Genomic DNA, 26,720 nt, shown 5'->3' on the forward strand with positions numbered 1-26,720 from the left:
CCCTAATGACGTGGACAGCCTCCAAGAGTCTCGCCCAAACAAATGACTGGTGCCAGAAACATGGCTTCAAGCTGAATACAAAAAAATGCATCATCATCCCCTATGGGAAAGTAATTTTCCCACAAACTGTCACATTAATAACAATGTCCTAAGCACGCAGTCAGTTGTGAGGAATTTGGGCACCCAGATTGATAGCAACCTGACTTTTCACCATCGTGTTGCTTCCATTGTACAGAAAGCTTTCTACATGGCCCAGCTCATAAGTAAGGGTATCTCATCCAGAGACAAGGAGGTCATAACATCCCTGTATTCTTCCCTTATAAGGCCCATTATTGAGTACAATGCCCCATTCGGCATGTAGCTCACAAAGCACATGCAGCAGTTGGAGAGACTACAGAGGTTCTTCATCAGGAGAATCCATGACCTCAAAAATCTTCCATACAGAGATGGGCTAAAAGCCCTATCCCTGTACATACAGACTCCTCAGAGGTGACCTCTGTCTGGCATACACGGGACTGCTGCATATCCGCAAGTCAAGCTTCACTCGAGTAAGCCGCACATGCAGCCTCAACCTGGTCTGTAACATCAACAGGACTTGTTGGCGGGACAGATTTGTGTCCCAGAGGCTCCCCATCTGTGGAATAGACTCCCTGCCCACGTCAGGCAGTGCAACTCTTTACCCCTTTTTAAGCGCAACCTGGATAACTGGATGGGAAATAGAAACTACATCCCTGGGATTCCACCTGTGTCCCTGCTGGACAGGGGGCATCGACTGCTGATTTGTCTATACATGGGCTTAAGCTCTTGACTAGGCTTATAAGGGCCTCAGGGCCAGTAGCCTAGTAACTTCCTATGATCCTATAAAGGGCTAAGTCGCTGCAGAGAGTCTCTAACTTTTTTGAGATTTCCAAGTTTTCTAAGGGGATTTCTCTAGTCCTTATCCAGTTTTGGAAAGAAACAATATAAACAGTCTCAAGAAAATACAGGTCAACAGACATGTAAGAAAAAACGACAAAGGGGTTCCAAGAAGAATTCTGGAAACTCACCAAACCAAGGATAGTCCAGTACGTCAAAGTGATTATTTAAGAGACTTTGTTCCTCCATCCCATCCTGGCAGCATTTTTTTTTTCTGGAAAGACTGAATTTCCACTTTCCTCTTGGTCAACAGATTGTTTCATACAAACAAGTTCTGAAAATCGTACATCAGGATTACAGATGGCACTGGGACGAATTTCCTCCTTTCCAGGTGGTATTTTTCCATCCTCCAGACTGTATTCATTTTTTTGTTTCCACCTGTCCATCAGATGGTGTCCCAAGGAGTCATAGAACCTGTCCCCCCTTCTCAAGTGGGCAAGGGTTTTATTCAAGGTTATTTTTAGTGCCAAAGAATTAAACTTCTTGGAGACCAGTTCTGGATCTTTCTTTCCTGAACCTGTTTGTGAGAGTGCCCAGATTCAAAATTATGTCACTTCACAACGTGTTACTACTACTTCCATATTAACGTTTCCTTGTAACATTAGATTTAAGATGCATATCACATTCTTGTTCATCCAGACTTCTTAAGGTTCTGTGTCTGGATCACATTATTAGTTGTCTGCCTCACCTTTGGACTATCCACTGCACCAAGAGTGTTCACAACATGTCTCGCTCCACTTGTAGCTCATTGCAGGCTACAAGGCCTCCACATTTTTCTGGACTTGCACTGTTTTGCTCATCTTTGCAGAGTTTTTTCAATGTGTCAAGAATCTATCTTGAGTGTGAGAGATGTCTTACACAAACTGGGATTCAGAGGGGTCATTCAAAAGTCTTTCTTGACTGCTCACAGGACTGTGTTTCTGGAATGTCAACTGGACACCAAAGTTCAAAAAGCTCTTCTTCCTCAGGAAAAGCTCTCTCTCTCTCTCTGTATATATATATATATATATATATATATATATATATATATATATATATATATATAAAATCGGTCACTGCTAGGGAATACTTCAGGTGTTTGGGTCTCATGGCATCTGATTCTTGTGATTCCTCTGGCGAGACTTATTTCAGTGTCTCTCTCTCTCTCTCATATTATCTGAAGTCTGTCTACTCCCAGCTCCAGCAGACTTTGCCTTTTCAAATCCCAGTGCTCGGGTTTATTTTATTTGAGGAGATAGCTAATATCCTTAATTCCACTTATCCCCTTCTCCCTCCACATTATGAAGCAGTCACCAAAGACGCCTTCGACTTTGCTTGAGCAGCAGTTTTAGGAAGGATAAAAGTGCGGTGTGTGTGTGTGTGTGTGTGTGTGTGTGTGTGTGTGTGTGTGTGTGTGTGTGTGTGTGTGTGTGTGTGTGTGTGTGTGTAGGGGGGTACCATGGACACACGCAAGCACATAAATATAAAAGAGGTATTTGTCCTGATCAAGACACTCAACTCTTTGAAACATCTTTGGTCCCTGGAACCTATTCTAGTTACAGATGATGCCACAGTCATGTGGTACATCAAGCAAGGGAGAAATAGATCATACCCCTTCTACAGACTAGCTGTGTTAGCTTGGGATATAGCTTCACAGCACAGTCTCACTCCAGAGGCATCCTACATCCCATCAGAGCAAAACTGTGTAGCAGCCAAGCTGAGCAGGACCTGGGCAGACTATCACAAAAGGAAACTAAATCAGGGGGGTCTTCCAAAATTTGATCCATCTGCGGCGAGGTCCTCTAGTAGAGGACCACATTGCCTTCTCTCTGAACAATCACCTGGGAGGAGGCTGCTTCACTCCATGCAGGAAGGCCTGAAATACAGATGCCTTTTCTTTTCCTTGGACAGGAATGTTCCTGTGTCCTCTTCCACCATTTATTTCTGCGGCCTTTCCAACTGTTGCAGATGTCTTGTGAGCTGTATAGCAAACTGGGCGTTGTACTCTATAATGGGTTTAATGAGGGATGAGTACAATGACCTCCTTTTTTCCTGGATGAAAAGGCCTTAGTAATGAGATGTACTACATAGAACGATTTCCTGACTGTTGTGGCGATGTGGTTATCGAAGGTGAGACCACTGTCCACCTGTGTCCCTAACTCCCTTTAGGCGTTTAGTGTACTGCCACTTATGTGGTAATTCATGGGTACATGTTTTTTCCCAAAGGGAATAACTGTACATTTCTTGGCATTTAGCTTAAGCCCATGGCTCTGGCACCAAGCATTTGTCTCTGTAAGGCCCTTTTGTAGGATATCCACATCATTTGGGGATTTGATAATGGCTCCCAGTTTGCAGTCATCTGCGAACTTTGTTAGCCAGAGTCCCTTGGTGTTGGCCTGTACTTCGGAGAAGTAGATGCCAAACAAGAGCGGTCCCAGGACTGAACCCTGAGGTGCTCCACTTGTCTGGAGCTGGATTTGGAGTCAGCTACTTTTACAGTGTGGGTTCTGTCAGTAAGCCAGTTTGTGACCCATCGAGTGACCTAGGGATTAATGCCCAACTTAGTAAGTTTATTTATGATTCCAGAGTGAGGGATGGTGTCGAAGGACTCTGCGAGGTCCAGGTAGGCCGTGTGGATCGTCTTACCCTCGTCCAGGGCTCTGGAGACTGATTCGAAGAAGTCAGTCAGGTTGAAGAGACAAGATTGGCCCATCAAGAAACCAAACTGGGTCCATGATGACTGTGAAAACACTTATAAATAAATGTGAAGATGGTCTACAACGATTATTTTGCAGTATTTCTTGTGTGGGGGAGAAGCAGCAGGTTTTTACTTGTAAACATCTGTCCAACTTTCAGAAGGAAAATGCTGCTTTGTTAGACCTGAAATTTTAAGGCCTTCTTAGAGTATAAGATGCTTCTGACCTTTAGTACAAGATTCTTCCATTTCTTTATAGGACTAACCTCCCACAAGAACTGAAAGCATAAAAGCTCTGCTGAGGCTTAAGGAAATTGGACACTGTGAGGTTTTGCCTTGTCTGCCAGCTGGTCCTACTGTTCAGTGTTACTGAATTCCCCCTCTCCCCATCCTAACCCAGTCCTTTGAATTTTCAGGCCTTTGATGAAGCTTTTAGCATGTCCAGGTTAGCTTTCGATAGCTGAAGTCGAAATGTCAGCTGCATTCACCATAAGTAAAGAGAGGTTGTCACAAAATGGGCTTCTCATAAGTGGAGCAGAGTACCACATGAAGTGTATGCAGCTTCAAAAGGAGACTAGGGAGAGTGACTGAGCAGGGAAAATTAGGGATGAGAGTTGTTAGAGGCTCTAGCTATGTAGTTGAGTACACTTGACAGGTGATGGCGCAGTCTGCTGCTAACACTGACTTAATTGTAACTGCTTGTGAGCAAAGATGCAATATTAGACATGTGAACAGTATGGCATAGAACAATAATGCTGTTTTCTGAATTTAGTGGCACATGAACTTTGGTTGTGGTCTGGACTTGCTCATCTTTGGTTTTCTGATTTCTAGAATCTCTGGCTTATCTGACTGCTGCCACTCATGGTCTGGATGATGAAGCAGAAGCCTTGAAGGCAACGTTTGACCTGGAAGAAGATGTGGTTTGTATTTTTTTTTCTGCCTTTAATTTGTCAGGTTATTAGGGTGCACTTATCTGCTTTTACAGGACCTTGTGCTCTTAAAATTTGTATGGGGAGTGTAGAATTCATCTGTAGTCACTTAAGACTTTCATTTTACCTGGTAATGTGCATCCTCACTGATGAAGTAACATTACTCCAGATAAATTATGACCATGTAGTTCCTTTCATGTGTGACTGGGTTACAAAAGTACATTGAGTCTGAAAGATGAAAAATGATCACTTTTTCTAATTAAAGAAGTGTCATCACAGTGCTTAATTAAGCCACATGTAACTGCAGTTAAAATCAACTGTTCATTGTAAGGGTCGTGACAAGTGTCTTACATAATGTGGGGAGATTATGATGCAGCCAGATGTCTTGTCAAATCCACACTGACTACTAGAGCTTTTAGAAGTCCCCTGTGCAGGGCCACTGGCCTCACCCATGCTGTGGACATCATTGATTTATGGTACAGAGGGAAGAGGCATCTGCATTCTTCCCTGTAACACATTGAATATTTGGAGGTTTGTCTTTCAATTCATCCTGACGGGGCCTCCGTAGCTGTGATACGTACCCAAACTGATATTTTTTCCTACTACTTTTCTAGAATTTTTTGTCTTCTGTTATTAGAGATCCATTTTGACTGTGCATCCCAGGTAAATATCTCACAACAAATGTGCTTATGGCTAACAGATAACCACCAAAGGAGCTAAGCATTAATTGTGTGGTCTACCTTGTCCAAAGCTATAATGTCTGTAAGCATTGTGTTTTGCTTAATAAAATGATTTTACTGCCTAACATAGCCTAATACATAGCATATATTATAATATTTACATAGCCTAATACTCTTTCCTCCCCTTAAACTCCTGTCTAACTCTGAGCACAATCTAACTTAAATGTAAATATTGTAAATATCACGACTGTACAACTTAAAAGTAACCTTTACCACCTTTTTTCTCTTTCCTTTCTTAATCTTTCCCCCTCAGAATTAAGTTTCCACTGCCATCCTAAATTTTAGATACAATATAATCAAGGAATTTATTCCTTTTCTTTAGTTTAAAATAAAATTGTAATTGTGATTTCTTTACTATGAGTGTATCTGTAGCTACACTATGTAATGCCATCCTAAATATCTTGATACTACGTAACCAAAGAATTTATTTCTGTTCTCTTGCACAAAATGATATTTTCATTTTGTTTTCTTTACTATGATTGTATCTGTAAATACACTATGTAATGTGGAGCTTTTCTCCCTGGGCCTCCATTGAAAACGTGCTCCCTGAGCCCAGTGGGACCTCCCTGGTCATCAAACTGGAAATAAATAAATAACTAAATAATACTGTAAAGGTCATGCAATCTGAGAGCCTGCTTGGAATGCAAAAGGTTTCTGGCTTTATGTCAAAGGACAGCCATGCCTTTTCTTGAGGGAGGGTCATCTTAGGAAAGCATAGTAAGTTCTCCAAGCACCATTGAAAAACAGACAAAAGATTAACGGCTAAAATATTTTCGGGGAGCTTGAGGCCTTTGTATACCTAGTCACTCTTGCAGTGGCTTGAATTAATCAGCTGAGGAGGGCTTTGTTCTGGTCAATCCCTAGCTCCAACCATCTCCTTCTCTGGCATTCCTCACTACCACTTCTCCTTTGGAGGCTGACAGTGAGATGCACTCATCACCGAGTTGCCTTAGCTCATTAGAATTATCTGCTTTGACATAAGGCAATACCACTTTAAAGATGCTTTTCAGATAGCTATCCTTTGGCACATGCACCAGAGAACACTGTCCTCCTCTGGATATTGACACTGTTTTTGGCCTTCATCCTCTTGACTTGGGGAAGAGATGACCCTTTTTAAAGTGATTTGCAGAGATTCATAAATGCTTTGTGGCATCTTTTGAGTTGAGTGATGCAGTACAGTTTTCTCCTTGTCAGTTGTGTTTTGTGGACCATATTTTAATAAAAACTTCAAACTGTAATCTTCAGATTTGGACACCAGACCAATTGGCCTAATGGTTAAGGTCTTTGCCTCCCATGCACAAGGTACAAGGATCTCTTCTGACCTTCAGTCAATGCCTGTTTGGAGTTTGCATGTTCTCCCAATGCCTCTGAGGTTCCTCCTACTTATGAAAAACATGCTGAGCATTTCCATCTCAAACTCAACAAAGAATGGAGCTGTAGGCAGCACCACAGACTCTGCATGATGTCCTGTAGGAGGAGGAAGAGTTGGATAAACCAACTGCTTTGTACATCTTCTGTGGTGCCCAGTATCCTCAAGATAGGAGAACACAGATCACAGACTGCGCTCTGTAGCAGAACTAGTCACTTGATGGTGTAAAGTATGGCTGTAGGGGATTTGGTTGTATTAACTAATGCCACCAAATGGTCATGGATATTTGCCTGTGGTAAGTGGGTTGAGGACCCAATTTAAGCAAGGGATGTATGCTGATGGTGGGAGGGGTGTATTTGCCCCTATTGGCCAGTGTGTCCACCATAAAGCCCAGGAGCCCTGGGTCAATAAGCTACTGGCCAGCCGGTATCTAGTTGACCAGCTTGGGTTACCTGGAATAGCTCTTAGCAAAAGCTGGAAGTAAAACCATCACTCTGCTAATCTAAGAATTGCTACACTCCATGTAGGTTCACTGACTGGGCGCAGCTTGAAAGTGGATATCATAAGGACGAGGCTGGACATATTTATCTAAGAGATAAGATTGAAGGGCAATGCAGCAAAGCCACTTGGCTTGGGATCTAGAGTCTACTACTCAGAAAGAGGACAGGCTAGAAATGGTATGGGTATTGTGGTGAGGAAGAGACCTGAAAAGACAATGAGGGATGTCATTAGAATTAGTGACAGACTCATGGCAATCAGACTCCAGCCTAATAGGGCAATATTCGTAATCTCAGCCTATGCCCCACAGCAGGGTTGTGATAAGGAAGTGAGTGCATTCAGACAGCAGTTGCAGGATCTACTTGATAAACAAGACCAGCATGTATTGGTGTTAATAACAGGTGACTTGAATGCACATATTGGGACCAACAGAGCAGGCTATGAAGATGGCCTAGGTCCACATGAGTGGGGCAATATGAGTAAAGGAGAAGCCATTCTAGACTTCTGTCTGACAGATGTCTGGATAGTAGCCAACACATGGTTCAGAAGATCACATACAAGAGTGGCCAACATGCAACTTCAGTAGACTTCCTCCTAGTAAGGGCACTGGGGTAGAATCAGCGACTGCAAAGTAATCCCCAGTGAAACAGCGACTGCAAAGTAATCCCCAGTGAAACAGTCAGCCCACAACATAAACCACTGGTTGCCACAGTCAGCTGCAAGTAGTGGTCAGAGAAGGCTCTAAGGTCAACAGAGGCCAGGCTGAAGACTTGGTAGTTGACCGGAGAGAAAGCACAACAGTTCAAGGCTCTAGCTCCTGAAGAAGAAGAGGAAATAGAGCTGAAGAAGAATGGCAGCAGTTCAAACCAGCATGTGTGTGGCCTGCAGAGCAGATGTGCGTCCGAGCCAGGCACGGAAACAAGGCGCATAAGGAAAGCTGGTGGTGGAATGCAGAAGTCCAAGAAGTCATCAAAAGGAAAAAGAGGTGCAGGAAAAAGGAAGATGGGAAAGGTGAACAGGACTAGGAAGGAGTACTGGTTGGCTAACAAAGCAGCTAAGAGAGTAGTTGCAATAGCAAAGAACAAAGCATTTGAGGCACTCTTCCAGTTTCTGGAGAGTTACTCAGTAGATGGCACAAAGAGACTATAGGTTGCAAGGCAAAGACGAGGATAAAGAAGATGGTCAGCCTTCATAAGGGATGCCAGCAGTAACCTGCCTTACCAGTCCACGGGACATCAGAGGCAGATGGAAGGAGTGCTTTCAGCTTCTGAATGAAGAAACACCCAAAGAAGCTGCACTGCCCAAGAACAGCCTAGTATGACAGAAGAGGAGGAATCAGCCTTAGAAGAAGTAAGAATAGCTCTAAGGAAAATTGTCAGGGAAAGCAGCAGGCTCGGGTGAGGTTACAGCAGATATGTTAAAGATGCTGGTTGAGATAGGAGAGAAATGCTCCTGAGGGTACTCGTATCAGTGTGGAGAGAAAGGCATATCCAAGATAACTGAAGAATAAGCATACTAATTTAGTACGGAGGTATCAGTCTCCTGTCATATTGTATGACAGTTCTGGAGAGGGTGAGTGATAAGCAAATACGCAGAGTGGTAGAACGTACGATGGAAGATGAGCAGTTCAGATTCAGATTAGAATGCAGTACAGCTGAACCAATGTTTGCAGTGATACAGATAGCTGAGAAGCTGGAAATGAGGAGAGAGTCCAACTGGGCATTTCAAGATTTTGAGAAAGCATATGACATGGTCTGAAGAAAGCAGACTTGGGAAGCCCTGCAGTGGTTCAAAACATTGGTAGAATTAGTGCAAGCTATGTACAAGGACCCGGTAACTCTAGTACAAAAACAGTGTTTGTTCTTACAGATGGATTCCCTGTGGGAGTGGGTGTGCACCAAGATTGATCTCTGAGCCCACTGCTGTTCATACTAGTGATGGACTGCAAACCTGTCAGTAGGGAGTATGCAGATGTGACATTACAGGTAGACTCTGAGCAAGGACTTCAGCTGAGGATAAGGGAGTGGAATGCAGAAGTGAAGGCACATGGGATGAGCATGGATAAGGCAGTTGTAATGGCAGCAAATGGAGGAAATCAGAAAAAGCTGAAAATTGAGATAGAAGGGAAGGTAGTGGAATGGGTTGACATCTTTATCTGGGAGTGGTGGCTGAGGGAAAAGGGAAGTCTGAATGAACAGGTCAAAGCTAGAATCAGAGGGGCTGACAGAGGGTCAAGTGTAGTATTGACAGAAGAATGCCAAAGAAGATGAAAAGTAAGGTGTACAAAACAGTGATGCCACCAGTACTACTGTTTGGCATGGAAACCTGGGCAGTAAAGGCAGAGGAAGCTACAGGTCATGGAGATGAAGTGCCTGAAACAAGTTGTGAGATGCACACTGAGATAGACGAAGAAATTAGGGCATAAGAGCAGAAGCCACAGTAGCTCCAATTGCAGAAAAGGTCAGAGCGCAGATTACATTTGGGCACACATGCACACAATCTAAAGAAGATTTGGGGCAGACAGGAAGATGACAAGAGGAAGCAAGGGCATCCATCAAAGAGGTGGATGGATTGTATGAGAGAAGACGTGCGACAAGTCGGGCATGAGTGTTTTAAGAAGGCAAGAGAATGGCATTGAATCGAAAGATGGCGATAGTTCTGAAAAAACAAAAAACACTGTGGTGCTGAAGGAACTGGATGCCACCAAAAAGTTTCTAATAAACTGATTTTTTTACATAATATATAAAAAAAAAATCCAAAAAGATAAGTACTTATTCAAATAATATTGAACTTCAGAAAAATGCAAAAACAGAAGAACACGTTAAATACCTTTAGGTTAAACGTGATTTGTTCAAACAGAGAACACACAGCTCCCCTTGTTAAATCTTAAAATACAAATACATTCATTCTTACATATGTCCCCTGTGTTACACCTAGTTCAGTTTGTAGCACCCAAATAAAATTATGATGGAAATACTACAGGAACACACAGAATTAGAAATAAGTGTCTAAACCCCCTGGAGTCTAAACATTTGCTAATTACTGTCACTGAATTCATATGCTAAAACTGTGTATAAATAACCTTAAAAATATTTGTTTGAAGTTGTGGATTCCATTTAAATGGAATGTAACTGTGATAAATTGTTTATATGGGTAAAGTATTTATTATTAAAAAAGGGACAAAGTTCATAGAAAATACTAAGAAAGCTGTGTATTACTAGCATAACAATGTATGCCAAAACTATATAAAAATGTGTACATCTATAAAAGAGGCAATAGTTCAAAATGAATAAACCGCTATTAAAGACCATTAAGAAATGTTTAAACTACAGTCCAGTCACCACCTGGGGTATTTATTCCTAAGGTTACTTTATCTGGCCCATGATTTCAATTTCAGTAGGCATGTAATAGAACATAAATCATTAAGGCCTGGCCCAACTGTATGCATTCAACAAAGTCTTCCTCGTCAATTCCCTTTTCAATAAATATAGTGTCCAAGGTCCATCCCGGAAGCTGGAAGTCACAGTATTGATTGCCATGTATTTAAGTCAGTGCCCTAGGAATTCATGAATGTGTTTAGCCAAGGCATGGTTCAGATTATTTTTCTTAATGCTGTATTCATGTTTGTAAATTCATTCCCTCAGTCTACATTCTGTCTTTCCCATGGCACATAAGGCAATATATGCTACCTCTTTGGATTCACAGTTAAATCTATCCTGGAGTTTATATTTGGTCCCCCTTATAGTAAAAGAACAACCTGTGTGGACATGTTTACAATAATTGCAAAACCCACATTTTTTTCATCTCTGGTGGGGGGTTGGGGGTTGGATCTCTTTGTAGTTCTAACCTTCTCTAACATATCATTAAAACTGGGCCCCCTACGGAAACCAACTACTGGTTGGTCACCAACTCTATTGCTAACATACAGATCATCCCCCAGAATGGACCAGTTCTTCTGCAAAATCCATTTTAAAATTTTATAATTATTGTATGTAGTTATAAAAGTTATTGAAAATTTATTTGTATTGATGCTAAGTTGGCCTGTTACTAGCCTCAATAGCACACAAACATAAAATTCTTACTAAGAAAGAATGAATGTGGATAGTTAACTTAGGAGCATTGTTTAAACCAGGCTTGAATGAACATTGGTAAAGAAAAATGTACTAATTACATGTTTTCATTAAGACTGTATACCTTAACTAGGATTATTTTAAGGTTAAAGATATTTATTAACCTCGGGTTGGGTGAACTCCGAGTGAACAAGTAATGTGTGTACATGGTAAGACAAACAGCTTTTTAACTGTGTTTTCATATGATTTACACTGGGTGGCGCTAGTGTAATATTGCTTTAAGAACAAGTGTATAAATGACAAACTTCCTCTTTCCGGAAGGAAAAGCACGGATGACGCCATGAGGCGAAACCTTGATTTGTTGGGTGTGGCAGAACATGTCTGCCATTAAGAGAAAGCTATGGCACTTTCCTTAGTGTTGTGTATTTATTTTTAGTTATTTTTAGCCTATTTGGCTAAACAGTGGTGCTGGAGATTGGTGCAGTTTTGTATTTAATTTCCGTGCATCACAGTACATCATGCATGGGCGGTTTTGAGGAGTGTATGTATGTATATATATATATATATATATATATATATATATATATATATATATATATATATATATATATATATATATAAAATATACACACATATATATATATATATATATATATATATATATATATATATATATAAAATATACACACACACATATATATATATATATATATATATATATATATATATATATATATATATATATATATATATATATATATATATATATATATATATATATATATATATATATATATATATAAAATATACTGGGGCCAGTGGCGCAATGGATAACATGTCTGACTATGGATCAGAAGACTGTAGGTTCGACTCCTGCCTGGCTCGGTTGGCATCTTTTTCACAAGGGCGGGAGACTTAAACCTTGACACGGTTATAAATAGAACGTGCTGGAGGGACAGATTCATCACCCAGAGACTCCCTATGCTGTGGAACAAAATCCCGGTACATGTGAGGCAGAGCACCTCGCTGGCCTTGTTCAAGAGGAATCTTGACCAATGGATGGGAGATCGCAGATATACCCCAGGGATTACTTCAGTGTCACTGCTTGACAGAGGCACAGAAAAATGATAGGCATAGTTTTTATTCAAACTAAAGGGGTGGCGAAAGCCACATAACTATGGGCCAGGCTTATAAATGCCCTTGGGCAGATAGCCTAGTATGAACCTATGAACCTATGAACCTATACACACATATATATATAAAATATACACACATATATATATATATATATATATATATATATATATATATATAGATAATATATACTTATATATATATATATATATATATATATATATATATATATATATATATATATATATATACATATATATATATATATATATATATATATATATATATATATATATATAAAATATACACACACATATATATATATATATATATATATATATATATATATAAAATATACACACATATATATATATATATATATATATATATATATATATATATATATAAAATATACACATATATATATATATATGTATATAAATATATATATATATATATATAAAATATACACATATATATATATATATAAAATATACACATATATATATATATATATATATATATATATATATATAAAATATACACATATATATATATATATATATATATATATATATATATATGTATGTATATATATATAATATATATATCTATATACATATATATATAATATATATATATATATATATATATATATATATATATATATATATATATATATATACATACACACACACACACACACACACATTTTTACTATTCCATATATTTATAAGATATTTACTTTTGAGATTGATATTTAAGAAGTTATATACCCAACTGCTTTATTTTGTTTTATGATATGATTATCACCTTTTCAGCATTAAAAGTATAGTTTATTTAAGAGGAGATTACATTTTGTTTTTTGGGTGTTCATTTTTTTAGCCGTTTACTAAGTATGTTCAGACATTATAGTTTGTATATATAATATATAGGCACAGATTCATCTGAGACAGTCTGTTTAAGGGAAAGGCTTTTAATGACCTCAGAAGGTTACATTTTAGGTTCTGAAAAAGTTCTAGTTCATGGAATGAAAGCACTTACTCTAATGAAGTTATTTTTATGCAGTGCTTTTGAAAGATTATTTCAGTGTTCTTGGAAGGATACTTATTAGTGGTGGAGTGACTTATGTGGTTTACTATACAGCGTCAGGTTCTGTTTACGAGTGCTGCATTTGTCATTGGACGGCCTTTTGGTTTTATTGATACAATGGTGCATTGCTTTGTTGTGTTCTTAGTGATATATTTTTAGCCAGATAAAACAGAAGTCTATAAGATGACCCCATATCTCACAGACAGCACTTGTCTGCATTCTAATTAGGAGCACATTGTCCTTTTACTACTAATGCCAGCTTTTTGGTTTCCAGAATATATTACCCTATATGTTGTAGAGTGTGAAATCCACTCCCTCTTCTTGTGACTTTTTCAAACCAAATTGTGAGTTTGCCCATTCTTTGAGAAGTGTCTGAGTCTTGCATAAACTCCGATTTACTTCTTTCTTGATGTCTCTTCCCTTGGGTGGTGACCTTGGGATACAAGTTTTATGCAGCCATCTTTCATTTTTTTTGTTTGTATACTTATAAAAAGCTAGTCTTTTTTTTTGCTTGTGTAGTCTGTTCCTAGTCAGCTTTTCAACACATTTTGACATTTGCTTTGCTCTGCTGTGCCTCTGTAATGGTGGCTTCCAGTTTAACAGTATTATACTACATGATATCTTTTTTTTCCCATGAGATATGCATGTATAATGACCATCTAGTACAGAAGAATTTAACCTTTTAAACTGATAACACTTTAAGCAGAGACAGTTCCATCATTGCCAGTTTGGTATCCAAATTTAAATTAAACCCTAATTGAGTAAGGAGTTTTACAGCATTCTCCACAGTATTTTCTTACTAAATCTTTTTTTTGTTACTCCTGTCAGGTCCCAGAAATTGATCCCAATGCCAAGCTGTTACAGCCACCTCCTGCAGTGATGCCTCTGGACACAAATTGGCCACTTTTGACCGTTACCAGAGGTTTCTTTGAGGGTACTATTGCCAGCAAAGGTAAGAGTTTTATTGTTCTGTACATAACTGTCTCCATATGGTTCTTTTGAACAGATAAATAAGAGAATTTAATAAGTAACATAAGGGAATGTGCAGTTTGGAAACAGTCACAGAAACACAACTGAATGCTTGAATAGTGCAAAGAATGGAAGATGACACGCATTCTGGTAGACTGGGTTTCATTTGTTTTTTAGAAGATCTGGTAAGAGGTGAAAACATCTGTTATGAGTAGTACCACACAACAGGATACTGTATTATCAGAAAAATATCGGCAGAGGTAGAAGTACCTGGAGGGTGTACAAAATAAGCAATTTATTGATAGGGAAGCAAAGCAAAAGGAATATACTTGCCACCAAAAACAAGAAGAAATAGGCACATTTTGGAGAAGCATTTATGAAGATCCTTGTTAAACATAAACAGGTGGGATGGATAGAAGAATGAAAAGAAATAGTAAGGAGCTATAATGTGGAGGCTGTGAAATGGAAAGAAGAGCACACTTGGTTAACATCAAAGACTGAAGCAGGACTAATTTCATGAACTCTAACCTTACCTTGAGAATGGGGTCCATTCCCATCATGGTACTAGAAACCCACAGTTTTTGTGAATTTTAAACCAGGAATATTGTGAAGTATTTATACTCTGCACCATGATAGTCCACCACTCATTTGGCCAGAGAAATTGAGACAAAATTAAGAAAAGATCCTAAATGAAAGACCCCCATCCCCAGAAGCAATACCTAACTTTTGGCTACAAGAAGTAACATCTTTACACAAAGATTTAGCACTGAGTAAAAAAAAAATGATATTCATCCTTGAAAGTTAGCCTGCAAGCCAGCCGAAGAACTTCAGACTAATAACTTGTTTTTCAGCAGTATACAAGCTATGTACTGGAATTGATGCAGACAGAGTTTATAGTCATTAAGGGAAAAAAAACTGTTATAGCAGTACAGCAAAAGGGTGACAAAAGAAAGTCATATAAAACAAAGGATCATTTGTTTCTAAGTAAAGCCATAATAGCAAATTGTAAAAAGGAGAAGAATTTAAGTACAGCATGAATAGATTGCAAAAAAGCATTTGACAGCATCCCACATTGTCTAAAGAAAAACAGTTTTTACCCGAGCATGTCCATCCTCTTATGGTTTGTGCCTTTGGATGTATCTTAACATTCTGTATCCTTGGCTAGTGGTATTGGTGGTCTGCTGGATGTTGGCTTCTTTACCTGTTTATGAACTTAAAATGGACTAGTAGAGTCTGAGTCAAGTCACCGTATAGTACAAGTGGTTAAAGAACGAAATGTAAGAGTCGTGATTGTAGTCTGCGGTGTTCTTTATTTCAAGCAGATGAGCATTGCTTCAGACTTGACAACTGTTAGACCAATGGTGTTTGTGTTTTGGATTTGAGCGTTCTCCTCACCTGCCCCTCCTCATAGAAGTGCCAGGTCCAGCACAGCTTGCTGAGGTCACAGAGGGGAGGTTTATGTGGGACTTATCAAAACATGTAAGCAGTGCTGTGTTAAACATAATCCATGAAAAAAAGACAAAAGTAGCTTTGATCATTGAAGTTGTTCATAGGTAGGTACTAGGCTATCAGCCCAAGGGCCTACATAAGCCTAGCCAACAAGGTTCCCTGGCTTATGCCACCCTAGAAAGTTATTTTCCTGTGCCACTGTCGAGCAGAGACAAAGAAGTGATCCCTGGAGTGTATTTCCTATTTCCCATCCACTCATCACGATTTAGAGCCAGCAATTACAGTATTTTACTTAGAGTGAGATACAAAGTCATAAAATGCCATGATTTGCAGAAATGAGAGAAGTGTGGAAGCAAAATACCCAGACAGTTCCAGTAGTAGGGCCCTCCGCCAGTGGGAGTCTGTCGGCCCGATCGATGGACAGTGGGGAGAGGCGCCTCAACCCCATTGCGCGGGTAGGAGCAACAAGTAGAATTTACAGTCAGTAGATATGCTGCCAATGCATGCAACTCCATTTGAATTACAGAAAGAGAAAATTCTGGGCACATTGTGGGTGCTGAAAAGAGCACACTTGGTTAACATCAAAGACTGAAACAGTACTAATTTCATGAACTCTAACCTTACCTTGACTTGTGAATGGGGTCCCTTCCCATCATGGTACTAGAAACCCACATTTTTTGTGAATTTTAAACCAGGAATATTGTGAAGTATTTATACTCGGCACCATGATAGTCCACCACTCATTTTTTGTGAACTTTAGCTTTATTTGTTTTAAACTAGACTCTTTAACAATCTGCTTGTTAATATACTGTAAACAGCTGACATTGTATACGCATTTTATTTTTTTTCAACCCAAGGGAAAATTTGGTAATCTTGGAGCTTCATTTTTGTGTCCTGTCCATGTCTCTGGAGCATTTTATTGTGGCAGGGAAAGATGCCTTTTGTATTCCTGCAAGGAGATGTCTTTGCCCCCCCCCCCCCCCCTCAAGAATACTGGATCACATCCACCCTTGTGCATTAGAGTTATGTGGCACAGAATTGCTTTCATTGAATCTTTCTCCACAAGAAATACTTCATGCAAGTTTGACAAGCACTTCTTTCTTGGGGACAGTTTGCTGTAGCCACAGTCTTGCTGTCATCTTGGTCAATTTAGTGAAAAGTAATGCCCCTTTGCCACTCTCTCACATTAGTCCTCGAACACTTCATTGGGTTGCCCCAAAAGAAGGTATAGCACATTGTTCTAATGGTACTAACTGAATATAACCACACACAATTTTCTTGAATATTATTAGTACTTAAAGTGATGATGCCCCATGAATGAATGAATGCATGTATGCTTGGGACTGCCCACCTCCTGCCGGCCTTTCCACTATAGGCTGCCCCTGCCACTGAGACAATGGCAGGTCACTTTCAGTATAAGAAAAATAGAAAACATCTTGCACTGAAAATGTAGATGTCCTTCATGGATGCATCTGCAGTCCTAACATATGGGTTGTCCTGCCTCAGGCAGCCCTTTGGTCGGCCGGATTCCAAAGTCTGGGTTTGGCCTCGGCTGATGTCGCACTTCACCCGACGTCATAGCTACTGTCAATTGGGTATAAAGGCATCAGCCGACGCCATTTTCCTCAGTCTTTCTTGCCGCACGGTGCCCGAAGCAGAAGCTGTTCGCAAGTGCCGGTCGGTCAGATCCAGAGATTTCTACTACCGAAGACTTCTTAAAAGCGAAGTACCCCGTTGGGGACTCTTTCTTGCCTCAGCCGATGTCAGAAAAAGTAAATAATTGTTTAACTTGTGGGAAACAAATACCTCATAAGGATTTCCACTCTTACTGCCTTCCTTGCTTAGGCCCAGACCACGACGTAGCAGCTTGTCTAGCCTGTGCTTCCTTCAACCGACGGACACTTAGACGTCGGTCGGAGTTTGCGGAGGAGTTTTTTGGTCCCGCTTTTGCTTACAAAATGCCGTCGGAGATTCCGACTTCACAATTAGCCAAAAAGCATAAGGAAACGGACCGACACTCGCGGTCCACGGTTTCGGCCGAAACCACGGTTAAGCCAACCGCGAGCGTCTCGGTTTCAGCTGAAACCGAGTCCGCGGTTCTTCCTTCGGCCGAAAGCATACCTCCGACAGCCGAGGCCTCACACAGCATGGCTGAATCTGCTACTGAAATTTCTCCTGCTGTAGCGGGAACCCAGGATTTATCAGATACTATTCCTTTAGACATATCTACTCCTGCATGTGGAGCTGCTAGGCCCCCTGCATCCATGTCTATCAAGGCTTTTTCTAGGGCTAAAGCAGCTAAATCTTCTAAGGCCTTGCCTGCTAAAACCCCCTCACACAGGCCTAGCTCTAGTTCCCAAATGCTCAGCCTGGCAGAGGATCTCATTTCTTTGATCAGGGGATCCCATCCTCACCCTGACAGGGCCTCTCATCCCCCTCCAGAGAAGAGGCCTAGAGCAGAACCCCCTGAGCCAGTTTCTTCAGATTATTCCTCTGATGATTCAGAAAACTCAAATCCTCCAGAAGGCCCTTATTCTCCTTATGAGGACTCTGACGCAGAAGACTCCATTCCTTCTGCCTCTCCTCCTGAGGAATTTTCTTTTGGGGAAACCTTGCACGCTATGAGAGAGCAATTTCAATGGCAGGGCCAGGATTTTTCAGATTCTGGGAAGAGGCTAAGGACCTTTTTACACTTGCCACAGCATAGGCCTTTAGCCATTCCTCCAGTACTAACAGTTGTGGATGATGCATTTAATGATGCTTGTACTGCCCCTGACTCTCTTCCCCCAGCCCCTGCTAAGCCCGACAGATACTACAGGGTCCCGGACACACATTATAGGTTCATAGGTTCATACTAGGCTATCTGCCCAAGGGCATTTATAAGCCTAGCCCATAGTTATGTGGCTTTCGCCACCCCTTTAGTTTGAATAAAAACTATGCCTATCATTTTTCTGTGCCTCTGTTAAGCAGTGACACTGAAGTAATCCCTGGGGTATATCTGCGATCTCCCATCCATTGGTCAAGATTCCTCTTGAACAAGGCCAGCGAGGTGCTCTGCCTCACATGTACCGGGATTTTGTTCCACAGAATAGGGAGTCTCTGGGTGATGAATCTGTCCCTCCAGCACGTTCTATTTATAACCGTGTCAAGGTTTAAGTCTTCCGCCCTTGTGGTTCTGAGGGATCTAGATTTTTTGAGGTGAAGCATATTCATCAAATCTGGGTTTGACATGGCCTTATATGTCAGGCACAGGTCACCTCTGAGCAAGCGGTATGAGACTGAATAAAGCTGGAGTTCTTTCAGTCGGGCAGCATAAGATATATTTTTGAGACCCTTTATCCTTTTGGTGAGGAACTTTTGGGGCCTTTCAAGCTGCATCAGGTGTCTGGTCAGATACATTCCGAACGGGCATTGTACTCAATCATAGGTCTAATGAGTGATGAGTACAGGGGGACGATGACCTCCCTTGATCTAGATTTGAATCCCTTCATGATCAGGTGGGCGATATAGAAGGTTTTCCTAACTACTTTAGCAACATGAGTGTCAAGCGAAGACTACTGTCAACTTGGGTCCCCAGATCCCTGATGACTTTTTCTGTGCTCAGTGGATTGTCACCTATATGGTAGCTAGGGTAACCTTGTTTTTCCCGAAGGGTATGACTATGCATTTTTGGCGTTTAACTTCAGGCCATGGCTCTGGCACCAGTTATCCGTTTCTGTGAGGCCCTTCTGGAGGATATCTGTGTCAGATGTGTTTTCGACTATGGCGCCAGTTTGCAGTCATCTGCAAACTTTGTCAGCCATAACCCTCCTGTGTTTGCTTGTACTTCAGAAAAGTAGATGCCGAACAAGAGTGGACCCAGGACTGAGCCCTGTGGGACACCACTTGTGACAGGCTTTGAGTCTGACATGGCTCCAGCAACTCTGACCCTGTGGGTTCTGTCGCTTAGCCAGTTTGCAACCCATCTTGTGATGTATGGGTTTACATTCAAGCTGATGAGTTTTTCGATGATACCTGAGTGGGGTATTGTGTCAAGGCCTTTGCCAGGTCGAGGTAGGCTGTATGGACTGCCTTTCCTCATCAATGGCCTTGGTGACTGTCTCGAAAAAGTCAACCAAGTTTAAGAGGCAGGATCTGCCTTTGACAAAGCCAAACTGGGTTGGATCCAAAGTCTGCAAGTTCCTATGTCTTTATTTATGAGTTCCATTATGATCCTCTCCATGGCTTTGCAGATAAGGCTTGTCAAGCTAATGGGGCGGTAATTTCCAGGGTCTGTGGAGGCACCGCCTTATGAAGTGGGACCACAGTCGCCGTGCGCCACTCCTTGGGTACATATCCTGAGGTGAGGCTAAGATTAAACAGCTGTCCTAACTGTGGGTTTAATTCCTCGTTGAGTTCATGAAGCACACAGCCGGGGACACCATCCGGTCCCATGGATGCTGTGTTTTTGCCTTAGTGAGGGCAGTTCTCATCTGGGCGTTGGAGATGTTTGGGGGCTACAATCCTCTGGAATAGATATCTCTCCTTTTGGGGAGGGGAAGTTTGCACTGAACCTGTCAGCCAGTATGTTAGCAATGTGTGTAGGTTCAGTAATTTTCACATCATTTTGAACTAATTCTGAGCATATCTGGGAGTTTCCTCCTAGGTTTCTAACATAGCTAAAGAAGGCCTTATGATTGTCTTTAGAGTCCTTGGCGATTTTTCTCTCAAAATTTGCCTTGGATGATTTTATGAGAGCTCTTAGTTTTTACTTATAATGATCAAAGGTGTCTTACCTTTCAAGGATTTTGCTCTATCTTGTAGTAGCTTCCTCCTTTTGTTGTAGAGCTTGTTTATGGCTGGGGTCCACCAGACTGGACGCTTGCCTTTGGTACAGAGAGTCTTAGTTTTGTTTGGGATTGCCTGATCCATGCAGTCCTGTAGGTGCTGGTAGAAGGCATTTGTAAGTGATTCAGCGGTTTGAGTAATGTTTACCACTGGCTCAGGGGCCTTAAAGGAGACCACACTAGTTTTTAGAAGTGTGAAATCGGCTTTTGAGAAGTTTTTCACTGTGGTCTTTTTGTTTCAGGTGGGGCGGGATGAGGACCTCCAGCGAGATTAGTTTATGATCTGATCTCACCAGTGAGGGGTATACTTCCGGTGTTGAACATTTTGATCCCATGTTCGTGATGATGAGATCAAATATGTTTTCACCTCTTGTGGGGATGGTGACTAGTTGTTCCATGGCATTTGAGTTTATGAACTCCAGGAATCTTTGGGTTAGAGTGTTCGGGCTTGAGTAGTGTTCCCAGTCTATATTAGGGTAGTTGAAGTCACCTAGTATGATGGTGTTTGGAGATACATTTATTCCTTCCATTGTTTTCAGGAAGGCCATGTGAGGTTCCTGAGTTTGAGAGGGTGGCCTGTAACATGCTACAAATTGCAGAGCAGTCTTGCCTATGGTTAATTGCACCTGGATGGTCTCTGATGCATCGTGCGTTGCCACCAACCTTGAGGTGTGGGTGTCCTTTATGAATATGGACACCCCTCCTTTCTTGGTGTTGTCCGGATTTTGGGGCGGAACATGATATGAGGTGAAACCTGTTAGTGCTGGGGTGCTCTCAGGAGCCTTGAACCAGGTTTCTGTCACAGCACAGACATCGATGTTCTCCATATTGAGAAGGGCCTTGAGTGCGTGCATCTTGAGATTGAGACTTCTGGCATTGAGCAGCATTACCCTTAGTTTTTTCCTTTTGGTGTTCTAGGGTGGTAGGTTTAGAATTTGAGCCTTGCCTAAAAAGGCACTATGGGGTGGCAAGAGCCTTTGCCAATATCCGGAAGCCCAGGGTGACAGGTGCAAGCCCCCTTGGAAGCAGCGTGGCTTGTCCAGCATGTCATCCCAGGCAGACAGACATTGGATCCCCTTTGAATGACACCAGAATTTAAGCCAATTATTAAAGCTGATCATCTTATCACTGTATTGTGGCATCATTCTAGGTGAAGGTAGGATACTGCTCAAGGTCAGGGTCATACCTGCCTGGGCTACATAATCAGAGAGCTCCTCGACGTCCCTTTTCATGTAGTCCAAGGAGGTACGTCTCAGGTCGTTGACACCAGCGTGGACAATGACTGAGTCGTACTTGTATAAGGCTTGTATAAGGCTCCTATTGCAGATCCTGAAACTATTTCGCAGGGCCCCAAAGCTGTAGCAACTGCCAAAAACCCCCTCCCCTCTGAAAGAGAATCTAGAGCATTAGAGAGATGGGGTAAAAAAGTTTATACTTCTGCTACTCTTTCGGCTAGGGCCTTAAACTGTCAATTCCACATGATTCAATACCAGGAATTTTTGTTAGACCAGCTAAATAAAAAACTATCCTCTCCTGAACCTATAGACCGTAAGTCCCTTCAGGATTTGGTACATAACACTCAGCAGGTCAGTAATCATTCTTTAAAATGCGGCTATGATGCACTGGAGGCTTCCTTTAGATCAGCTATGACTGGTACAGTGATCAGAAGGCATGCATGGTTAAAAGAGCAATCCTTACCAGACCATGTAAAGTCAAAGCTCCTAGATGCTCCCATGGAGGAACACAGTTTGTTTGGCTCCCCTGCACAGCAAGTGTTAAAGAAGGTGGAAGAAAAAGCAAAATCTGTTCAAACAGTCAAGGATTTCTTATAGGTCCAGCCTCCGAGGTTTAGTAGAAATTGGCCTTCGAAGAATTGGTCCTTTCCAGACACCACCAGAGCACAGAGAGGCAGAAATAGGCGCCCAAGGGGCAGAGATCAATCCAGAGGTGCCTACAGGGGACGTCAGTGGCAGCCTAACAACCACAGAAGTACTGCCACAGACCCAGCTACTACCACTACCACAGGACAGTCACAGTGACTTGGCTCTGATACCGCCTACCAGGGAACAACTGGAAGCACCCTTAGGCGGAAAGCTAGCCTTATTTTCAGTAAATTGGCATTACATTACAGGAGACAAATGGATTTTACAGACAATAGACAAAGGTTACAGGTTTCACTTCCATACTCTACCAAGGAAGAGAGGAATGCCAAACCTACCACCAAACCAAAAAACAAACGCTCTAGAACAAATCAACCACTTACTAAGGATGAGAGCTATAGAAAAGGTACCGCCTATGGAACAAGGACAAGGATTTTATTCCAGACTTTTCCTGGTGCCAAGAAAAGAAAACCAATGGAGACCTATTCTCGACCTGTCCACTTTGAACACATATCTCATTGTTCCAAAATTCAAAATGCTGACCCTACAGCAACTTCTTCCCATGCTGGGCAAGGAGTCTTGGCTGGTGACTCTAGATCTCAAGGAGGCATACCTGCACGTCCCTATACGACAAGATTGCAGAAGATACCTCAGATTTCTTGCAGGATCAGAGCATTATCAATTCTCAGCATTGCCCTTTGGCTTATCTACTGTGCCCAGAGTATTCACGAAATGCCTGGCATCAGTAATTGCTCATTGCAGGCTTCAGGGAATACAAATTTATCCATACCTGGACGACTGCCTGATACAAGCGGACAACAAGGTCAAATTAACAAAAGATATGGAAAAAGTTATTCACCTATTGCAAGCCCTGGGATACACAGTCAACATAAAAAAGTCAAGGCTGGTACCATCCCAAAGGATAACATTCTTGGGTGCAGAACTGGACACATCAAATCAAATGGCATTTCTCACAGCAGAAAAGCAAAAGCAACTACCACTCTATTTCATGGCATTAACAACACAGAACCAGCTTACAGCAAGGAAAGTCCTGCAAGCCCTGGGTTACATGGCATCCTGCATAATATTGATTCCACATGCCAGACTACATATGAGGAAGTTGCAATGGTACCTAAGGAATTTATGGTCTCAGCACAAGCACGGCCTAGAAACCCAAATTCCAATAATTCCATGCCTGAAGCAAGAATTCCTGTGGTGGGCTTAGGCCTGTCAGTTGAACAAAGGACTGCCCTTCCACAGCCCTCACCCAAGCCAGACTATCACCACGGACGCCTCGGACCTCGGTTGGGGGGCACACATGGTAGACAAGTGTATACAAGGCCTATGGACACAAGACCAGCTGAGCCTACACATAAATCAAAAAGAGATGCTGGCAGTGAAACAGGCAATTCAGACATTCAGACCGTTTCTTCAACAAGGTCATTTGCTGATAAGAACGGACAACACCACAGTTATGTGGTATATCAACAAGCAGGGAGGCACACATTCATATCCTCTATGCCGGATGGCAATGGACCTGTGGAATGTGGCCCTGAACCTCAACATTCAGCTCCAGGCTATATTTGTGCCAGGAAAAGAAAATATACTAGCAGACACCTTAAGCAGAACTACCACGGATGCCCACGAATGGATGCTGCATCCAGACATCTTCAAATCCATTACAAAGAAATGGGGGCTACCAGAAATAGACCTGTTCGTATCCCCACACAACCACCAATTGAGAAAATTCTGCACAAGGACATACCACCCACTTGCTTGGAAGGTGGACTCCCTATCCTTCAGTTGGGAAAACCTAACCGCATATGCATTCCCACCTCTTCCTTTGATGCACAAAGTGCTACTGAAGATCAAAGAAGATCACCCAAAAATCATCCTGATAGCTCCAGACTGGCCGAGGCAGCATTGGTACCCACTACTGAGGAGTATGTCTCGAGCACACGCATGGCCTCTACCTCTAGTTCCTTTACTGCTAACACAGAACAACTTCAAGATCCTGCATCCAAACTTGAAAACACTGCAGCTAGCTGCTTGGAATCTTACATAAAACAAAATAACCCAGATTTATCTCAGAGGGTTAAAGACATTATCCTGGAGGCTCGCAGACCCTCCACAAGGAAAACTTATTCAGCAAAATGGAAAAGATACCTCATTTGGAGTGCAGCAAAAGGAGAAAATGTATCATTGGCAAACATAGCTAACATCCTGGAATATTTAGCAGAACTCTTCCACAATGGCCTGTCTTACTCCTCCATTAAGATTCATGCATCAGCAATTTCAGCAGAATACAACATGGACCCTCCAGTCTTCTCTCATCCTCTACTCAGGCAGTTTCTAAGAGGCATTAAAAATGTAAAGCCTCCAAGGAAGCCACCTTTGCCTACATGGGACCTGAACTTTGTGCTAGAAAAGTTAACACTTCCCCCTTTTGAACCAGCAGCAACAACAGAATTACAGTTCTTATCTTGGAAAACTGCTTTCCTGCTTGCAATCACTTCAGCAAGAAGGGTATCTGAATTACAGGCATTAATGGCAGTACAGCCCTTCCTTATCTTCCATCAGGATAGAGTGTCCTTCAGAACTAACCCTACTTTTATGCCAAAGGTGGTCTCCAGGATATCATTGAACCAAGCAATCCACCTACCAACATTCTTCCCCAACCCACAGAACAGGGGGGGAAAGACTACTGCATACCTTGGATGTGCACAGGTAATTGCGCTACTACCTGGACAGAACCAAGAACAATAGAAAAACTGACCAGCTTCTGGTAGCATATGCAACAGGAATGGAAGGAAAAGCAATTTCAAAACAGACAATCTCAAAATGGATAGGAAATTGCATTAGATTTTGTTACTCTTTTCATGGAAAGACGACTCCAGAGAACATCAGACCTCACTCCACAAGGGCTACAGCCACTACTACAGCTTTCTTACGAGGAGTGGCTACCAAAGACATTTTAGAGGCTGCTACTTGGAGCTCCGTGCATACATTTGCCAAGCATTATAATCTACCTTTATACTCCAGATCCCGAGCAGGTTTTGCCACTGCTGTTTTGCAAGGGATCTTAACTACACCATAATCTTCTTAGTGCCTCCTCCCCCAGTTTGGCTATGGTATTCTACCCATATGTTAGGACTGCAGATGCATCCATGAAGGACATAGTACAGTTTTGTACCTACCATAAATGTAGATGTCCGAGAGGTATGCATCTGCAGTCAGGATTACCCACCCTCCTTCCCCTCTGTGGTACTCCTAGGGTATTTGCCCATCTTGTAGCCGGCTGGGGGAATCTATTATGGTGTATTTGTTTGTATATATGTATATACATGTTTATTTTGTTTGCTTTCTACTGTTTGGAATCATTTGCATTTATCCAAATTTAGCCTTCCTAGAGGGCACCTGGCATCTGGGACAAGAAACACTGAGGAAAATGGCGTCAGCTGATGCCTTTATACCCAATTGACAGTAGCTATGACGTCGGGTGAAGTGCGACATCAGCCAAGGCCAGACCCAGACTTTGGAATCCGGCCGACCGAAGGGCTGCCTGAGGCAGGACAACCCATATGTTAGGACTGCAGATGCATACCTCTCGGACATCTACATTTATGGTAGGTACAAAACTGTACTTTTCTTGTGTGAGATTTCCCTTCTGCAATATTTTAACCTTTGTTAACCCCTGTAAATTCCCATTACTACTTTCCCAATGTATCTCTTGTATTTGTACCATGTTTTAAAATGTGAATATTTTATCCCACTACCCCTTCTTAATTTCCATCTTCCCTAATATACCTTGAATCATATCTGCTGCCCATTTCTCAGATTCTTCTCTAACACACAAGAAGGATAGAACCAGTATCACATTTTTATATCCTTACCCTGCATCTCTGTTAGTTTTTTATGCTTGATTTGATAGTTATTGGATGAGCATCCAAGCTTTCAAATAAATATATATTTCTGAGAAATGCAATTTCTGTCTTGGGTAGCCCAATTATTGTATCTTGGGAAATATGTAAATTTAGAGTTCCTGTTACTGACTTCACATCTTCTACACCAAATATTCTTGTGTACGTTTCCAGAAATCTAGCCTGTGTTGTTAATTTTCTCTGTTACATCATTACTTTTGGAAATCAGGTTCCGATCCCCACCCAGAAGTAGTA

At 41.5% G+C, this 26,720-nt stretch overlaps 1 protein-coding gene across 1 annotated transcript in view; it reads left to right on the forward strand.

Annotated features, from left to right (window-relative positions):
- Positions 1-26,720, forward strand: part of COPA (COPI coat complex subunit alpha) — a 915,755-nt gene that overhangs the window by 482,789 nt on the left and 406,246 nt on the right. The window contains exons 22-23 of the mRNA XM_044059531.1: positions 4,421-4,509; positions 14,250-14,373. Of these exons, the coding sequence (XP_043915466.1) occupies positions 4,421-4,509; positions 14,250-14,373 (213 nt within the window). The remainder of the gene's footprint in view (positions 1-4,420; positions 4,510-14,249; positions 14,374-26,720) is intronic.

Source organism: Protopterus annectens, chromosome 17.part0, assembly GCF_019279795.1.
Source record: "Protopterus annectens isolate FY-2018-M chromosome 17.part0, PAN1.0, whole genome shotgun sequence".
Lineage (NCBI taxonomy): Eukaryota > Metazoa > Chordata > Ceratodontiformes > Protopteridae > Protopterus > Protopterus annectens.